General features: G+C 44.9%; 1 protein-coding gene across 1 annotated transcript in view; it reads right to left on the reverse strand.

Moving 5' to 3' along the window:
- Window positions 1–15,836, reverse strand: part of trmt1 (tRNA methyltransferase 1) — a 46,979-nt gene that overhangs the window by 5,357 nt on the left and 25,786 nt on the right. Inside the window, exons 7-15 of the mRNA XM_083635199.1 lie at window positions 15,758–15,836; window positions 14,486–14,569; window positions 13,289–13,358; window positions 12,157–12,291; window positions 10,077–10,162; window positions 7,780–7,888; window positions 2,933–3,009; window positions 2,127–2,246; window positions 45–159 (exon numbers count right to left, since the gene is read on the reverse strand). The exon at window positions 15,758–15,836 is cut by the window's right edge and continues 70 nt beyond it. Coding sequence (XP_083491325.1) covers window positions 45–159; window positions 2,127–2,246; window positions 2,933–3,009; window positions 7,780–7,888; window positions 10,077–10,162; window positions 12,157–12,291; window positions 13,289–13,358; window positions 14,486–14,569; window positions 15,758–15,836 — 875 coding nt within the window. The remainder of the gene's footprint in view (window positions 1–44; window positions 160–2,126; window positions 2,247–2,932; window positions 3,010–7,779; window positions 7,889–10,076; window positions 10,163–12,156; window positions 12,292–13,288; window positions 13,359–14,485; window positions 14,570–15,757) is intronic.

The following is a 15,836-nucleotide window of genomic DNA, read 5'->3' on the forward strand; positions in this document are numbered from 1 at the left end:
GGAGGCTGACGTGAATCGGTTTTCCCTCGGTCGGCAGAACTGACCTTTTTGAACCTCTTGCAGGGTAAGCTCTTCAGCTGGGAGGAGTCTGTGATCTGGTTCTTCCTCTTGTTCTGGCACTGCTTCCTCCTGTCCTGCAGGTCGCTACAGATGCCACCGCTGGAGGAGAGAGAGAAAGAGGGGGCAGGGGGGAGAAAGAGGGGTGGGGGGGGGGGGGAGTTAGAAGGAGGGGGGGGGGGAGAAAGGAGAGAGAGAGGGGGGGGAGGTGGTGAGAAAAGGTGGCAGGTAGGACGCAAGATGGAGGTGGTAAGGGTTATCGGTCTCCTTGATTACTAATAATAGCTATGGGCAGAGGTGGGCCCAAGGCATCGTTTTGCAAGTCACAAGTAAAGTCTCAAGTCTAGTCATAATGCGCTCTTCATCAAATGTATTGTCATTTTAACAACAGAGTAATATTAACTCATTGAGTGCCAGCCACCTTTGGAGAACGGACGCTCCCAGTGCCAGAGTTTCAGAGCGTTTGCAGTGATTTCTCGAGGCCCACAGAATATTGTGTGATATTACTATGTAAACACCGAACACGCACAAAGAACGATGAGACTCTATTGTAGCAGCAGCAAAAAAAAGTTTATTGATATCATTTTCCGTTCTTTAGTTATCAGCCGGAGAAGATAGGTCAAAAACAGGCGTTTCCATCTAGAAAGCTGAGATATTGAGCCTTGTGTGAAATTAAGCATTTCAAGCAAATCACTGACTCTGAAACTAATATTTTCTGACCTGAAACATCTGAACAGTAATTTCCTTCAATATAACAGCACCCCCACCCCCCTCAACTCCAAACTCCTCCTCCGTGGGTGTGTCTCTGGTGGCTTTGCTCGCTCTGCTGCTTGTCAGGCGAGTCTCTGCTGCTTGCGGATCCACGTTCGGATGGCCCGCCGCTCGTCGGGGGAGTCTGGATCGGGCTCGCTCGTTTCTGGGGTTTCGGTTGTGAGCTGGGATGAAGCTGCGTCCGATTCTGGGCTTTCTGGGCTTTCTGCTGCGCGTTTCAAAGTGTGCTGCACCCAGAGTCTATTTTCGGAGCCCCCCACCGTTGTGCGCCGGCTCCCAGCGCGACAGCGAAAAGCCAAACCATTCAATGGTTTCATCACGGCTTTTTCTGCTGTTTTTACTCAACTTTCTCTAATCTGGAGAGCACTGTCGCCACCTAATGGGTCGGTAAAATAGGTTATACACATTCAACATGCCCCAAAATTTTACAGGAGATGTATTAGGCATTGATCCACGTCCCACCGTCAAAAAACGCAATTGACGAACATACTCGTCCTTGGCACTCTACGTTACTAAACGAATTGACGAACATACTCGTCCTTGGCACTCAATGAGTTAAATTTACACAAATCATGATGGGTCTTTCAAATTTGTAGTTTGTTGACATTGCACTTTTACGTCTAAATGAAAAAATATATTTATTTTTAATATTTGACAGTTTGGCAGTCTGCCACAGCTAGGTTCAGTTACTAACCTTTTACTTCGTGGAAGAATAATGTCTCTGCCACCAGCTGCCGCCAGTCCGCAAAAAATAAAGACGTGGAAAAAACAAAAATGTATTTTGTTTCGTTTTTTCCCTCCGATGTTTTATGCTCACTCACGATTCAGTAGGTCACGGGTTGGCTTGGTTCTAGGCTTAAAACTCGTTCTATTAAAGGAACACTCCGCCCATTTTCAACCAGCTTTGTATCATTAGAACATCAGTAGTATATCAGAAAACGTTTACAGTTTTCTGATATACTACTGATGTTCTAATGATACAAAGCTGGTTGAAAATGGGCGGAGTGTTCCTTTAAGGATTTTTCAAAATGTCTATGGGGAAAATGAATGGGGAAACTCACTTCTGGGGCAAAAGATGTCACGTGACTCTTCAGCTGTAGATGGTCCTCATGACAAAGGGCTACATGGCTTAGGCGTACAGTATGTTCCTAGACACTGTTGCTGCTAGATGTCTGCTGATGTCTGATGTGAGAGCATTGTAAGTCGCGTTGGATCAAAGCGCCTGCTAAATGAATGATGTAATGTAAAGTAGCCTTGGTGGGTGTGTAGGTGAGCCTGTGAGCCTTGGTGTTACTCACCCAGCCCTGGCACGAGCCTTGGGCCCCCAGAAGGCCTGGGGATTCTCCTGGAAGCGGGTCAGGTGGCGTTTACGGGACTGAGGGTTGGCATCCTCCCTTACAGTGAAACACGCCTGCAGGCTGCGCACACACACACACGCGCGCGCGCGCGCACGCACACACACACACACACACACACACACACACACACACACACACACACACACACACACACACACACTCCAAGGTTATACAAAACAATCCCTCTCTTTGTTTTCTGCTTGAAAAGGTTTTCCTTTTCTCGCAGAGCAATTAGCAACTCGCTTCACTGAGAAACAACTGGAAGGTCATTTTTATTAACTGCTTCTGGCTAATTATGCAGCTGTAGTATTAAAAGTTGTGTTATTGGGAGTGCAGTATGGTTTCAGAAATCTGCTGAGCTGGCCTTTACAAGACAAGACAGTAGTATCTTCTCTCCTTCTGACATGAACTGGATGTTGTAACTCAGTCGTCACTGGCTGACCGGCTTTCAAGCCGATAGTGTTACGGTACTTTATTTTTACATTTGTATTGTTTTGATCACATTACCGTTTCAGGCTTGAGCTATTTCTGATCTGCTGAGGAAGCTTTAATGGATCCAGGAGTCTTCCTTTTGTTCCAAATGACTTTTAAAGTTTGTTTTCTTCACTTTATTTTTTAGCGCTTTGCAATGTAGCTTTCTTCCTCTACTACTGTATATACAAAATGCTAATAATGCTAACGATATGCGCTTCATCCAGCGGCTCTGCGAGCTGTGGGTGGGCAGTGTGTGTGTGGTGGGCTCTCACCTGGGCTCGGTGGAGAGGATCTTGAAGGCGGGGCTGCTCTCCGACAGCTTCTCCCTCTTGACGGGATTGGCCTTCTCCTGCGGCAGACAACCAATCAGCAGGCAGTCAGCACCTCCACCGGGATGACGTATTTTCGTAGGCCAACCCGGAGTTGGCATCCCTCGTCTGGAAGTCAATGGGATTTTTGTATGGGGCTTTTGTATGGGGCTTTTGTATGGGGCTTTTGTATGGGGTTTTTGTATGGGGCTTTTGTATGGGGCTTTTGGTTATACGTCTGAAATAAGGTCTGCGGTTAACAAAAGTTGATCAAACTGCGACCTTTGTGTTCAATTTGTTAACGCCACTTTTATGATTTTTGATGCATTAAAGTGATCGCCAAAAATCACGATAGCCAGAAAACTTTCAAATCAAAAATCATAACAAGGGTGTTCATTTGTGAAGATTATCTTGCTGAACACAAAGGTCTCACTTTCATAAACTTTTGTCAGCCACAGACTTTATTTCAAGCATCTAACCAAAATCCCCAAACAAAAACCCATTGACTTCCAGATGAGGGAAACCAGCACGATGCTAACTTCCGGGTTTTCGGACTCATTCCCGCAGCACTCTATGATGACGACGCCCACCCACAGTGTGATGGAGGGCGGGGCCTAACTCAAATAAACCTCTGTGATGGGAGCTACCCAGTCGATGAACCCATTAACCTTCCTCACACTCCCTCGTTCCTCCAACATGCAAACCAGCACCACAGATGGTTCCATCAGATCCTGACGTGTGCACTGACATACACACTCAATGCTTACAGTCCCTGCGGATGCTGTGATGAGCTAGACTTCAAGTCATTTAATACCGATATTTTAATGAGACATTGGGCCTCATGAAAGAACCACCTGTATGAACAGATTCGTTATTAACACGTTCACTGCCAATGACGAGTTGACTCGTCAAAAAAAATCCAACGGTTGACTGCCAATGACGAGTTGACTCGTCAAAAAAAAAAAAAAAAAAAAAATTGACGGTGGGATGTGGATCAACGCCCCCCACGTCTCCTATAAAAATATTGGAGCCACCGAACGTGTACAACCCATTCCACCGACCCACTAAGTGGCGACAGTGCTCTCCAGACTAGAAAAAGCCGAGCCAAAACTGCAGGGGAACGCGCGAGGAAACCATTCTCATACTGTAAAATGGATTGGCGAAAACGCTTTCGCGCATTATCGCGCTGGGAGCTGGCGGTGGGGGATTGCAAATTTGCATAATAGATTATGCGTGCAACACACTTTGAAACACGGCAGAAAGCCCACAATCGCACGCAGCTTCATTGCAGCTGAGCTCACAACCGAAACGACTCATGCAGACCCGCTCAAAGAGCAGCCGCCAGCAGCCAGGCAGCACAGACAGGCAGAGCCTCGCTTGTGACAAATGCTGCAAAGCCACCAGAGACACACCCATGGAGGGAGGAGTTTGAAGGAGAGGGGGGTTTCCTGCTGCTATGGAGGAAATTACTGTTCAAAACTATTGTTTAGATGTCTGACGTCTTACGCCAAAAATAAATGGTTAAAGTGACTGTTCTATCGAATTTCACAAAAAGCCATTTATCTCAGAATAAATTTTCAGACGCTGAAACCATGCTGTATTCTACTGCTAATGCCTACATAACTACTAACTCTACAAACTAACTCTTTTAGACAGAGAAAGCACACATTCTATTAGTTCTTTTGAGATCATTTGTGTTCACAAAATCTTAGCAGAAAAGAATCCTCGGCTCTTGAAAGATGAGCCAGAATCCTCAAAAAAAAACCTTGGCAGAACCTACCTACAGTATTGAAAAAACGGCTGGCAGTGAATGTGTTAAATCGCTCATACGTGCGATTTAAGATCATTTGACGCCTTCACAGATCCTATTTTGAATTTTCTTACAGTGTGTAGCAAAGAAATTATGATGGGTCCAGTGTTGTATGCGCCATGTACAATAAACCTGCTGTTCTCCAAAGCAAAAAATATATAGTTCTTGACTAATGTCTGTCGCTTCACTTTGAAGAAATTTTGAGTTTGAAAATATAAATGACAATGAGTGCGTTTACATGCACACTAATAAAGTGTTTATTCGCGGATTTCTAGAGTTGATTATTCAAGTGTCATGTGAACAGCATCCTTTATCACATTGCGTCTAGCGCGGAAGAGGGAAAAAGTGGGCGTGGTGAATAGGTGTGCCCAATGCAAAGACAAAAACCTTCAGATGAAACAAAGGCAAGGTTACATTGGGGAAAATACATTAAAGAGGGAGCTCAATCTGATTTCTATGCTATTTTACTCCAGTTGAGAAGGTTAATGTGGGTGCAGGTGAAGAAACCTTAAGAAGGCTTTAGGTGTTACCAGGTCGAGGTGTAAGTCGCTGTGTCCAGGGCGACATCGCTGGACACCTGACACTGCTCTGCCGCAAGTATGCAGGTATAGATAGGCCTATTCTTTCATCTGTCTCTGGAATGGAGAATTCCCCCCGGGCCCTCCTGTTGCAGTCATAGATCGCCTTGCTCTCTTTTTGTGTGCATCTAATTTCATGTCAAGCCATTTCTTTTCTTAGCCTCTTTCTGTGTTGGTGCCCTAACGACACATCTCTACAGTCCTATCATACTCTGATATGGACTGAAGAGTGTCTGTGCTACTCAAGAGTGAGATAGTATCACCACTATAATATTCCTTTATAGGGGAATTATATCTTTGAGTGCTTTTACATGCACACCAATAAACTGATAACTGTGAGTAATCAGTTTATGGCAATAATCTGATTTCTGCGTTTACATGCACTTTAATAATCCGACAATAGAAAAAACCCGGGTTTACATGATTCAGTCAATTAGTCGGATTTCTCTCCAGAAGGCGGCGGTAATTCAACTTTTTACATGCAACTTGTACATGCGCAGATGTATAAACCCACAAGAAACCTGATACGCTGTATACATGCACTCAAAAGACAGGTTATTGGCCAAAAACCTAGGTATGTTTATCGGTTTATTCATAACCTGATAACGGCCATAAACGGATAAAGCTTATCGGTTTATGCTGTTTACCGTAAATTCCGGACTATAAGCCGCACCGGTGTATAAGCCGCACCTGCAAAGTTGACTGTTTTTTACATACGGTATATAAGCCGCACCGGACTATAAGCCGCGGGTGTTTTAATGGTATTTTTTTTTTTTTATTATTTTTATTGTGTTTTAATGTGTAATTACCATATGTAAGGGTTCATGCACAGAGGGGATTGTCGGGAAAGAGATGGCTGTTTGAGGAAGCTCCCATTTATTAACATTTCAACAAAACAACATAACACAACACCACCTGTGTTTCTTTTTTACAGTGCACACAGTGTCATACAGTGTCATACAGTGTGGTGAAAAGAGGGCAAGAGAGGAAATTAAAACAGAAGTGGATTTATAGTTAGAAAGAGTGCTAAAAAAGAGAGATTTTTTTTTTTTTTTTTTTTGGGGGGAGAAAAAATCCATAGATAAGCCGCACCGTTATATAAGCCGCAGGGGCCAAAAAAGGCCAAAAAACGGGAAAAAAGGTGCGGCTTATAGTCCGGAATTTACGGTACATGACCATTTGAATACTCAGGTAACTCCAGAAATCCACTAATAAACTGTTTATTGTTTGCATGTAAACGCACTCTTTGTTGTGATATTAATTTGTAGCCTATAGGAATACATCTGCATTAACAGCACAGATTCTTTTCTCCCATTGCTGGGCTGTAGCAGGCCCTTTGATTCCACTATTTGATGATATTAAATATTATACTTTGAGCTGGTAAAAAAGCTCTCACCAGGAAGTGGTTATCACAGGAAAGCCCTAAAGTGAAAGAATGGATGAATATTACGATGGATATATATAAGATGGAAAGACTAACTGCTGCTATCAATCATAAAGTAGAACAATTTACCTCAAGATGGGAATGCTGGGTTCAATATATAACACCCATTAGGCCAGATTTGATCTTTTTGGATCCAAGATGAATGTATAGTGAAAAGTCCACTCCCTGTTTTGTTTGTTTGTTTTTTGTTTGTTTGTTTTGTTGCTGCTGTTGTGGTTTTGTCTTTTCTTTTATCTCTCTAAAAAAACAAAAAACAAACTATGGCAGTACATATCTACAATGTATGCAATGCAAGTATGTAATGATAATAATCTGTCAATAAAAAGTAAATTAAAAAATATATATATTATACTTTGGGTGACTTATTTCTGATATTAGGACTTCAATCTCAGAGCTGGTTCAGAGCTGCTGCTTTGTTCCTGTTTGCTCATATTAATTATACTAGGCATGATATTATACTAGGCATGTTATTATACTAGACATCGATGCCTAGGAACCTGCTTTCAACCCGCTTCGTATCATCATCATCTCAGTAATATATGCAGATGGAGAGTGTTTACCTCCTGTGTATGTTTTTTCCATTGAGAAATCCACGTTTTGTCTGCCTGCAGAAACTCCGCCCCCGCCAGCTGCTATGGCTCATTAACGCTCGATAAGGCTCTCGATGCGATGTGTGCGCAGACAGAAACAAAACGATCAAAAGAATCGATCTGTAGTTGGAACGGTCGCCCTCGAGCAGAACAGCTGCTCACTTCCGTTTCCGGAATGCCGCGTTTTGCGTCATTCCGGACGTTCTGACACGGAGGTGGCCTGGAATAGACTGCAGAGCTCTCGGTGCAGGAGAACATGAAGACACGGTAAACGCTGCCCACCTGCATATATTACCCACATTATAATGATACAAAGCGGGTTGGATGAAATGGGCGAAGCCTTCCTTTAACATCGTCCAAAGTGTGTGTGTGAAGTCAGTGGTGTTTACCCAGCAGCGCATAATGTCCCAGATGACGGCAGGAGGAGCGTCCGTCTTGATGCCGTTCTTACAGGCGTGTGAGAGAGAGACCCTGTGACCCGCATGGAGGAGCGCAGACCTGCAGAGAGAGAGACAGAGAGAGACACACACAGAGAGAGAGAGAGAGAGAGAGAGAGAGAGAGAGAGATTATTCACACTCCTGTACAGCAAATGTAGAGGAATTCTCCTTTGTTCCAAACAGCAGATTGGGATTTTAGTTCTACAAACATGTGTCAGAGGAGCTGCACTGGCGGCAGAAATAATCCGATTGGTTGAGGCAAACCTCAGTGGGCGGAGCCAAAGAACCAGAGTTTTTCTTGCCTTTTTGTTTTTTTGTTTTGATCAAGTTGTTTACTTCTTCTTCTTCTTCTGGATTCTGCTCCCCGATTGTACTTGGCCAATCCCCCCTGCTGCCCCGGTCGTTGCTCCACCCCCTCTGGGGAGAGTTGTAGACTAGCACATGCTTCCTCCAATTACGTGTGCAGTCGCCAGCCGCTTCCTTTCAACTGACAGCGAGGAGTTTCATCGGCAGGACGTAGCGCGTGGGAGGATCACGCTATTCCCCCCCATAACGCAATATGATTCAAGATTCAAGATAGCTTTATTGTCTGTCACACAGTGACAGAAATTCTCCTTTGACAGGCTCCATAAAGTGCAGCTCAAGAATACATTTCCACATTAGAAACACACATAGGTCACATTAGGGGTGCACCGATCACGTTTTTTGCCACCGATCACCGATTGCCGATCGCCTATGGGAAATATCTGCCCAACCGATCATCGACCGATCACTGATTACTGATCACCAATGACCGATCTATAAACTCCTCAAAGAAAGTTTGGAAACGTTATTTTAGGTCGATTATTTCTCCCCTTTAATAATACCAATTGGCATTGTATTTTATATCGTTGGAAAGCCTGAAAAAGAAAAAAATATATATATAAAAAAATTGCCAATCGCCGATCGCATATTTGAGTTTTCTTTGTAAACCGAATCAATGTGCTGGGAGAAGGACGGGGAGGTGTCAATCTCTGTCCCCAGGTACTTAAAGGATTGTACCTGCTCAACCAGCTGGCCGTTGATGCTAAAGCTGTGTTCACACCAAGATATTTATTTTTCGCTCTGTCGCTTGATTCAACCCTTTGGAATCGCTCTGTCGCTCTGTTTAAATCGCTCATCAACAGGCACACGATTTGACGGACATGTGGGGGATATAACGTTACGCAATGTCATGATATTTGTCCACTACGAGCCACCGTCATTGTTTACAAGCTAAAGCCTATCAGCGTGCTCCTAATGCGAGCTCCATACCGGTAGGACAGACTTCACTTCATGTCAGCTGTCAGCCTGTCAATGCGGTTTGTTGCCACACAATAAACCAGCGGTTTGTTCCAAGCCAGTGTGATCCTTGGCTCACTCTCACACGGCAGCCAATCAGCGTTGAACAGCGAGCGACTGCTGCCAGCGTATTTTCGCTCGAGTTGGGATATTTCATCTGGGGCGACGAGCGAATTTTCTCCCTATCGCTCTGTCTCTGCCGCTCGGATGCCCAGCGATTATTCTCCCAGGCGAATATACGCTCAATCGCTCGTTTGCATTGACTTTGGATGTAAACTCGACGCCAGCGAAAAACTTTAATAGGTCGGTGTGAACGCAGCTTAAGGGGTTGGAAGAGAGAAGGCCGGTGACAAGTCTGCCTTCTCCCTGCTCCCAAAGCACAGCTCTTTAGTCTTGCTGGTGTTGAGCTCGAGGGAGCTTTTCCTGAAACACCAGGGCTAGGTTGTCTGCCGCCTGGTGGTACTCGGCCAGGGCATCGGCCCCAGTCAGGTGGGCCACCAGGGCCATGTCGTCTGCATACTTCGACAGCACCGTCCCTTCTCTGCTGCAGGTGATGTGGTTTGGTGTAGGCAGCGAAGAGTGGGGGGGGGGGGGGGTGAGACGCAGCCTTGGGGGAGGCCTGTGTTTCAAATCATCTTGCTGGATGTGAAGCCGTTTACCACCACCTGCTGTGTGGTCTGTCTGTTCAAAAGTTCTTAAAGCATAAGATCAGTGTGGGGCTGACCTCAAGCTCTGCTAGGCGCTGTAGCAGAATGTCCGTTTGTACTGTGTTGAAGGCAGAGGAAAAGTCCATCAATAAAATATGAATTTTCCTCAATATTGTAAATCCCTATTGTCTGTCTGTGTGTGTGTGTGTGTGTGTGTGTGTGTGTGTGTGTGTGTGTGTGTGTGTGTGTGTGTGTGTGTGTGTGTGTGTGTGTTCTTCTACCTGAACTGGAGCAGTGGTGGGGTGTTGCAGTGTATGGTGCTGCTCAGATTGTCCACAGCGTAATAGAGAGGAACGTCCTCCAACTCCTGGGACACAAAACACATGAGCTGAGACGTTAGCGACTGTTAGCAGATGGAAGCACGCCTTTCCAAACTGCTACGTATCCATTTCAAGTCTTTAAAACAAATCCAGGTAATCATTTCATCATGTGTCTAAAACATAGAGGATACAGTCTGCAAAAGTGTTTTTGGCAACTCGTAGCTTAAATGACCTGCCTCTCTGAAGGTCAAATAATTGAATGTTGTGCTATCAATTTTGGTAATAGTTTATTGTTGTTGTTTTGAATTTCTCATTTTGGCATAGAGCTGAACAGTCACATGACATTTCTTGCCCCGGAAGAGAGTTCCCCATTCATTTCTCCATAGACGTTTCAAAAATCCTTATATAAGGAGTTTTAAAGTCGAAGTGAACCGGGGGCGAATGCAATAGCGCGAGCGTCGCAGACTCAAACAAATCTTGTCTGAGATGACAGGGTTGAGAGGCGGACCGCAAGCCGCACAATGCCGGGTGTCGATGATTTGATTTGACAATTCTGGGGACTGGCTTTGGCATTGGCCAATCACGGCGTGTTCCACCCCCAAATCGAGTGGGATTCAGCGTGTTGTCGTGCTACGCGCGTGGGATCCACGGAGTAACAGGCAGCCAGCTGCTTCGTGCGGAGCGAGCGGACAATCCGATGCATGGGTGCTGCCCGCCCGCCTGGAATCTCCGAGGGGCGACCCCTGACAACCACGCTCTCAAGCGTGCGCCTTTATCACTATTGCTGTAAATACGATATTCCTGGAATGCCCGTTTTAACGAGCCGGTTACATTTCTTTGCATTCTCAGACATTACCGTTTTTGCTTTTTGTTAATGTTTCATACAATTGGCCAAGGTAGTAGTTAGTTTATGGGATAGGAATTCTGCCAGATGACAGGCACTAGGCGCCATTTTCTCTTTCTTTTGGAAGAGAAAATTATCCTGAAATGAAGATTTGATTGACAGCTGCCATGTCGTGATATGATTGGTTGAAACGGGGTAGAAATTTGATAGTACTAGGTGACGTCAGCAAACTGTAGATTACTGTTATCAATGAAATCTTGAAAAATGAACTTTTTAAGTGAAAAAGTGTGAAAAACTAAAGAAATTCGATTTTTATGATTTTTCTTTCGCATACTATTATTAAATAGGTGCACTGCATACCCAGGTATTTGAACTAAAAGAAAAGAAAAGTCATTTTTTGGGTTCAGCTCGACTTTGAGGCTGGAACCAAGCCGAGCCGACCCGTGACCTACTGAATCATGAGTGACCCAAAAACATTTCAGTTGGAGCTAAAAAAAATAATAAAGATGGGGGGAATTTACCCCCCCCCCCCCCCCCCAAATCTATGGGGAGATGAATGGGGAACTCTCTTCCGGTGCAAGAAATGTCACGTGACTGTTCAGCTCTATAACACTACCTCACAATCATTCTTTTATTTTATTTTAAAAAAAATTTAATAATATTTATTTTTGAGCAGGGAGCATTGGCGTTACAATACAATAACCAGTGTAATTTTCTTTCTTCTTTTTTTTTTTACATTGAAACATCACAACCAACACATCTACCCTCCTTTGCCTCCCCACAAGCCAGTCCCATTCCATTTCTTGTATTTGTTTATCTTTGCCTGGAGAGTCAGAGGGGTGGGGTTTGCCACAACAAGACGGTGAAAGTCGGGAAGTTTGAGATAAGATAAGATAGCAAGTTATTGTCCCCTTGGGGAAATGAGACTATTTTAGAGGCAATTTTTCATACTTATTTTTTTAATCACTTATCTGACACCATCTCGATTGTCCTGATGCCACATTAACCCCACCCATATGGCACTCCCAGTAGATTAAAACAAACTAGAATGCGGGGTAAACGCAAATGTAAACCGAATAGTTCCACCAGGCACGCTAGTGCCCAAACTTCTTATTTTTTTTTAACCCAAACTTTTTGACATGCATTAGTCCCTGACCCCCTCTGCTCGGTGACCTTTGGCGCCTCCCCCCACCTCACCTCGGTGACCATGCTCAGCATGCCCTCGATGCGTTTGGCGGTTCCGAAGCGCGAGGGATTCCCCGACACCGCCGTCAGAACCTTCTGGACGAACGCCGTGTCGTGGAGAGGCTCCGCCCACACAGGACCGCCCAGCTACAGGCAGGACAGACAAGAGGCTTCATTTAGTTCAGATATGTTTATATCCCCTTATCACACAAGCAGATCTAAGTTAAGTTAAGTTCTCCTTTATTTATCCCCTTGGGGAAATTCATCCTCTGCATTTGACCCATCCTCTACTAGGAACCTTCCTAGAACTAGGAGCAGTGGGCAGCCACTGTGCAGCGCCCGGGGACCAACTCCAGTTCTTTTGCCAGTACCTTGGTCAGGGGCACCGACAGGAGGATTAACCCTAACATACATGTCTTTCTTGATGGTGGGAGGAAACCGGAGCACCCGGAGAAAACCCACACGGACACAGGGAGAACATGCAAACTCCACACAGAAAGGACCTGGGACGGACCGGGGTTCGAACCCGGGACCTTCTTGCTGTGAGGCAACAGTGCTAACCACTGAGCCACCGTGCCGTCCAGATCTCAAAGGGCTTTACATAGCATCCTCACAGTCATAAAATACACAAGGTTACACACATCACATACACACCACACATTTCACTAGATTACATTACGATTCATACGACACAAACACAGCATGTCTCTGGACTGTGGGAGGAAACCCAGGAAACCCACGCAGACACGGGGAGAACATGCAAACTCCCCACAGAGAGGACCTGGGTGGAGAATCGAACCCATGACCTTCTTGCCGCGAGGCGACAGTGCTAACCACTGAGCCACCGGGCCGCATTTAGTGTGTGTGAGAAAGAGAGCGAGAGAGAAAACAGACCGTCTGATTTGTCCTGTAGCATGTTTCTTTACAGTTCTTTTATGTCTTGTAATATGTTTTGATATAGTACGTTTTCTAATTAATGTTTAGCTTTTCAATGTCTGAACGCTTGCTTTGGCAATATGTACAGTGTTACATCATAATAAAGCCATCTGAACTGAATTGAGAGAGAGTGAGTGAACGTGTGTGTCTGTGTGTGGGTGCGTGCGTGTGTGTGTGTGTGTGTGTGTGTGTGTGTGTCGTCACCTACATGATGTCTCTGTCCACAGTGTTCACACTGCGGTCCGACCGGAGGTCCGGTGGCAGTAGAGTATTTCATGCTGAAATCACAACAGATTCAGCTTTACACACACACAGTCGATCCACCGCAGCAAACACACTGAAGAGACAACTGAGCAATTCAAATCAAATAAAAACATACATTACCAGCCGAAATACCTGAATGAATGTAGTGTGTTGTGTTTCTATTCTCTTAAAAAAAACTACTTCCTCCTTACATAAAACCTGCAACATGCTGCATTGCATTCTGGTCCTGCTCCTCAGACCATTATCCAGATACAGGTCACATTTAAAAACCAGGTGTAAATGGGGTGTAAGTGAGGATTGGGCTGCCCTAGTCCCTAAATCAAACACACCTAGACTTTACTCACTGTCAGTTCTTATGAAATTCCAGACTCCGATTGTGATAATCAATGTAACAAAGTAGTTTTACCAAGCAATTTTTTTTTCAGAGTAGTTAAGATGTAGTTTAACTACTGTTCATTAAGAAGTAGCTAATAGTTTGGTAAACTACAGTTTTAAAGTAGTTTCGATTTCACGATTTCAGACGGCAGCCCGTCTTTATTGTCACACGAACACACTACAACACATGCATGCGGCCACAACACACACTCATGCTGACGGTGGCCGGTGAAATATGTCCTCTGCATTTGACCCATCCAGGCTTGTCCTTTCCTCCGGGGGGCAGGCCGGGAGCAGTGGTCGCTATTTCTTTCCAGCGCCCGGGGACTTTCATTGGACCATCATTGGACCAACTTCAGATGTTGTCGTCACTGGTCGGATGACGATCCTCTGCATGTTTTTAGTGGGGGGTTATGTACGGAGGAACCCCCTGGGGGGTACGGGGAGAACATGCAAACTCCACACAGAAAGGCCCTTTCGACGAGATAGCCCACCTGGGCAGTAGGCACTGAAGATATGGGGGGGGGTCACAACTCCAGCGCCCACAGCGTCCCAGGTGAGAATCGAACCCAGGACCTTCGAGCTGTGAGGCGACAGCGCTTACCACTGCACCACCGTCCCCCCAACACAAACAACCCCAACACAATCCCCAACACAAACAACATGCCTTCCAGCAGACCGGAGGAACTAATCAGTGGAACCACACAAAAAACCATGGAACCTTCAGACTGAAGTAGACGAGCTGTAATAAAGAGGAATGTCTTACTGTTTCCCGTGGATCGTTCTCTTGCCCATCCTCTGTAAGTGGAACGAGCCGCAGCCGACACAGTGGTAGATCAGAGCCTGTTTGCTGCAACACAAGACAGGCAGGATATCACATCTGAGCACTGATATGGTGTGTGTGTGTGTGTGTGTGTGTGTGTGTGTGTGTGTGTGTGTGTGTGTGTGTGTGTGTGTGTGTGTGTGTGTGTGCGTTGCCTGCGTTAACACTACATACTGTATGTATATTATACATCAAACCTTCCGCTACTTCTGCTCACTCACAATGTCAAAATATAAGCGCTTCCAGCTGAAAATATTTGAACTTTTCAGAAAGACGCTGGTGTCGGGCGCTCCTTTTCAGGCAACTAATCATTATGGAGAAACTTAACAGACACACAAAGGCTCAATTGTGGGAGCAGATTGGCTAGAGACGACACTTAATATTTCTGGTGAGTGTTGTGCTTTTATCACAGAACGTGTGTTGTCAGCTTGTTTGTTAGCTGTTAGCTATCAAGCTAGCTACCGCTGCTGAGCTAACGTTATTTTCAATCTTCTTCCTCGCATCTTGCGCGTGGCGCTCCGCAGCGCTCTTCCAGCGTTTAACTGTCAGAAAAAGAAGCTTAGTGGACACACGGCCTAAAGGGACAGGACAAGATCAATAAGGTGTTTTTTGTAACTGTGAATAATGCAAAGCTACTCTAGTGGAGTCTGAGAATTAAATAATAATTATATTAGCATAATAGGGCCCCTTTAAGAGTTCTTAAGACCCCGCGGAGCGGACTCCCTGTTTTTGTACATGCGGAAATATTGTATTTTTTTTCATATTCTCATTTTTCCACAATTTCTTTTTCTCATTTGTTAAAATGTCCATATATAATGTACAGTTTTCCAGTTGTTTATTTCTTTATCTTCATAAGTTGTACAGCTGTCGTTTCGTTTTTAGTTCATACTTTCGATCATACATTTCTATTTAACATGCTCCAGTATTTTAAACTAACAGTTGCATTATGTTTATATGATATTCTTTATTCTTGTTTATATATAATTTTTCGCTGATGTATCATGTTCCCACTTGCCTTCACAGCCTGAATCTCCCCATCGGGATCATTAAAGTGTCATCTTACCTCATCTGGTCATATCTGCCTATGCTTGTACACAGCCTTTGTGTGTATGTGTGTGTGTGTGTGTGTGTGTGTGTGTGTGTGTGTGTATGTGCGTGTGTGTGTGTATGTGCGTGTGTATGTGTGTGTGTGTGTGCATGCGTGTGTGTGCGTACCTAGCTGAGTTTTTGACCATGGCCTGTCCTGTGAATACTCGGACGAATACGCGGATGTAGAAGTCGACGCTGACGGACA

Source organism: Poromitra crassiceps, assembly GCF_964638095.1.
Source record: "Poromitra crassiceps genome assembly, chromosome: 4".
Taxonomy (NCBI): Eukaryota; Metazoa; Chordata; class Actinopteri; order Beryciformes; family Melamphaidae; genus Poromitra; species Poromitra crassiceps.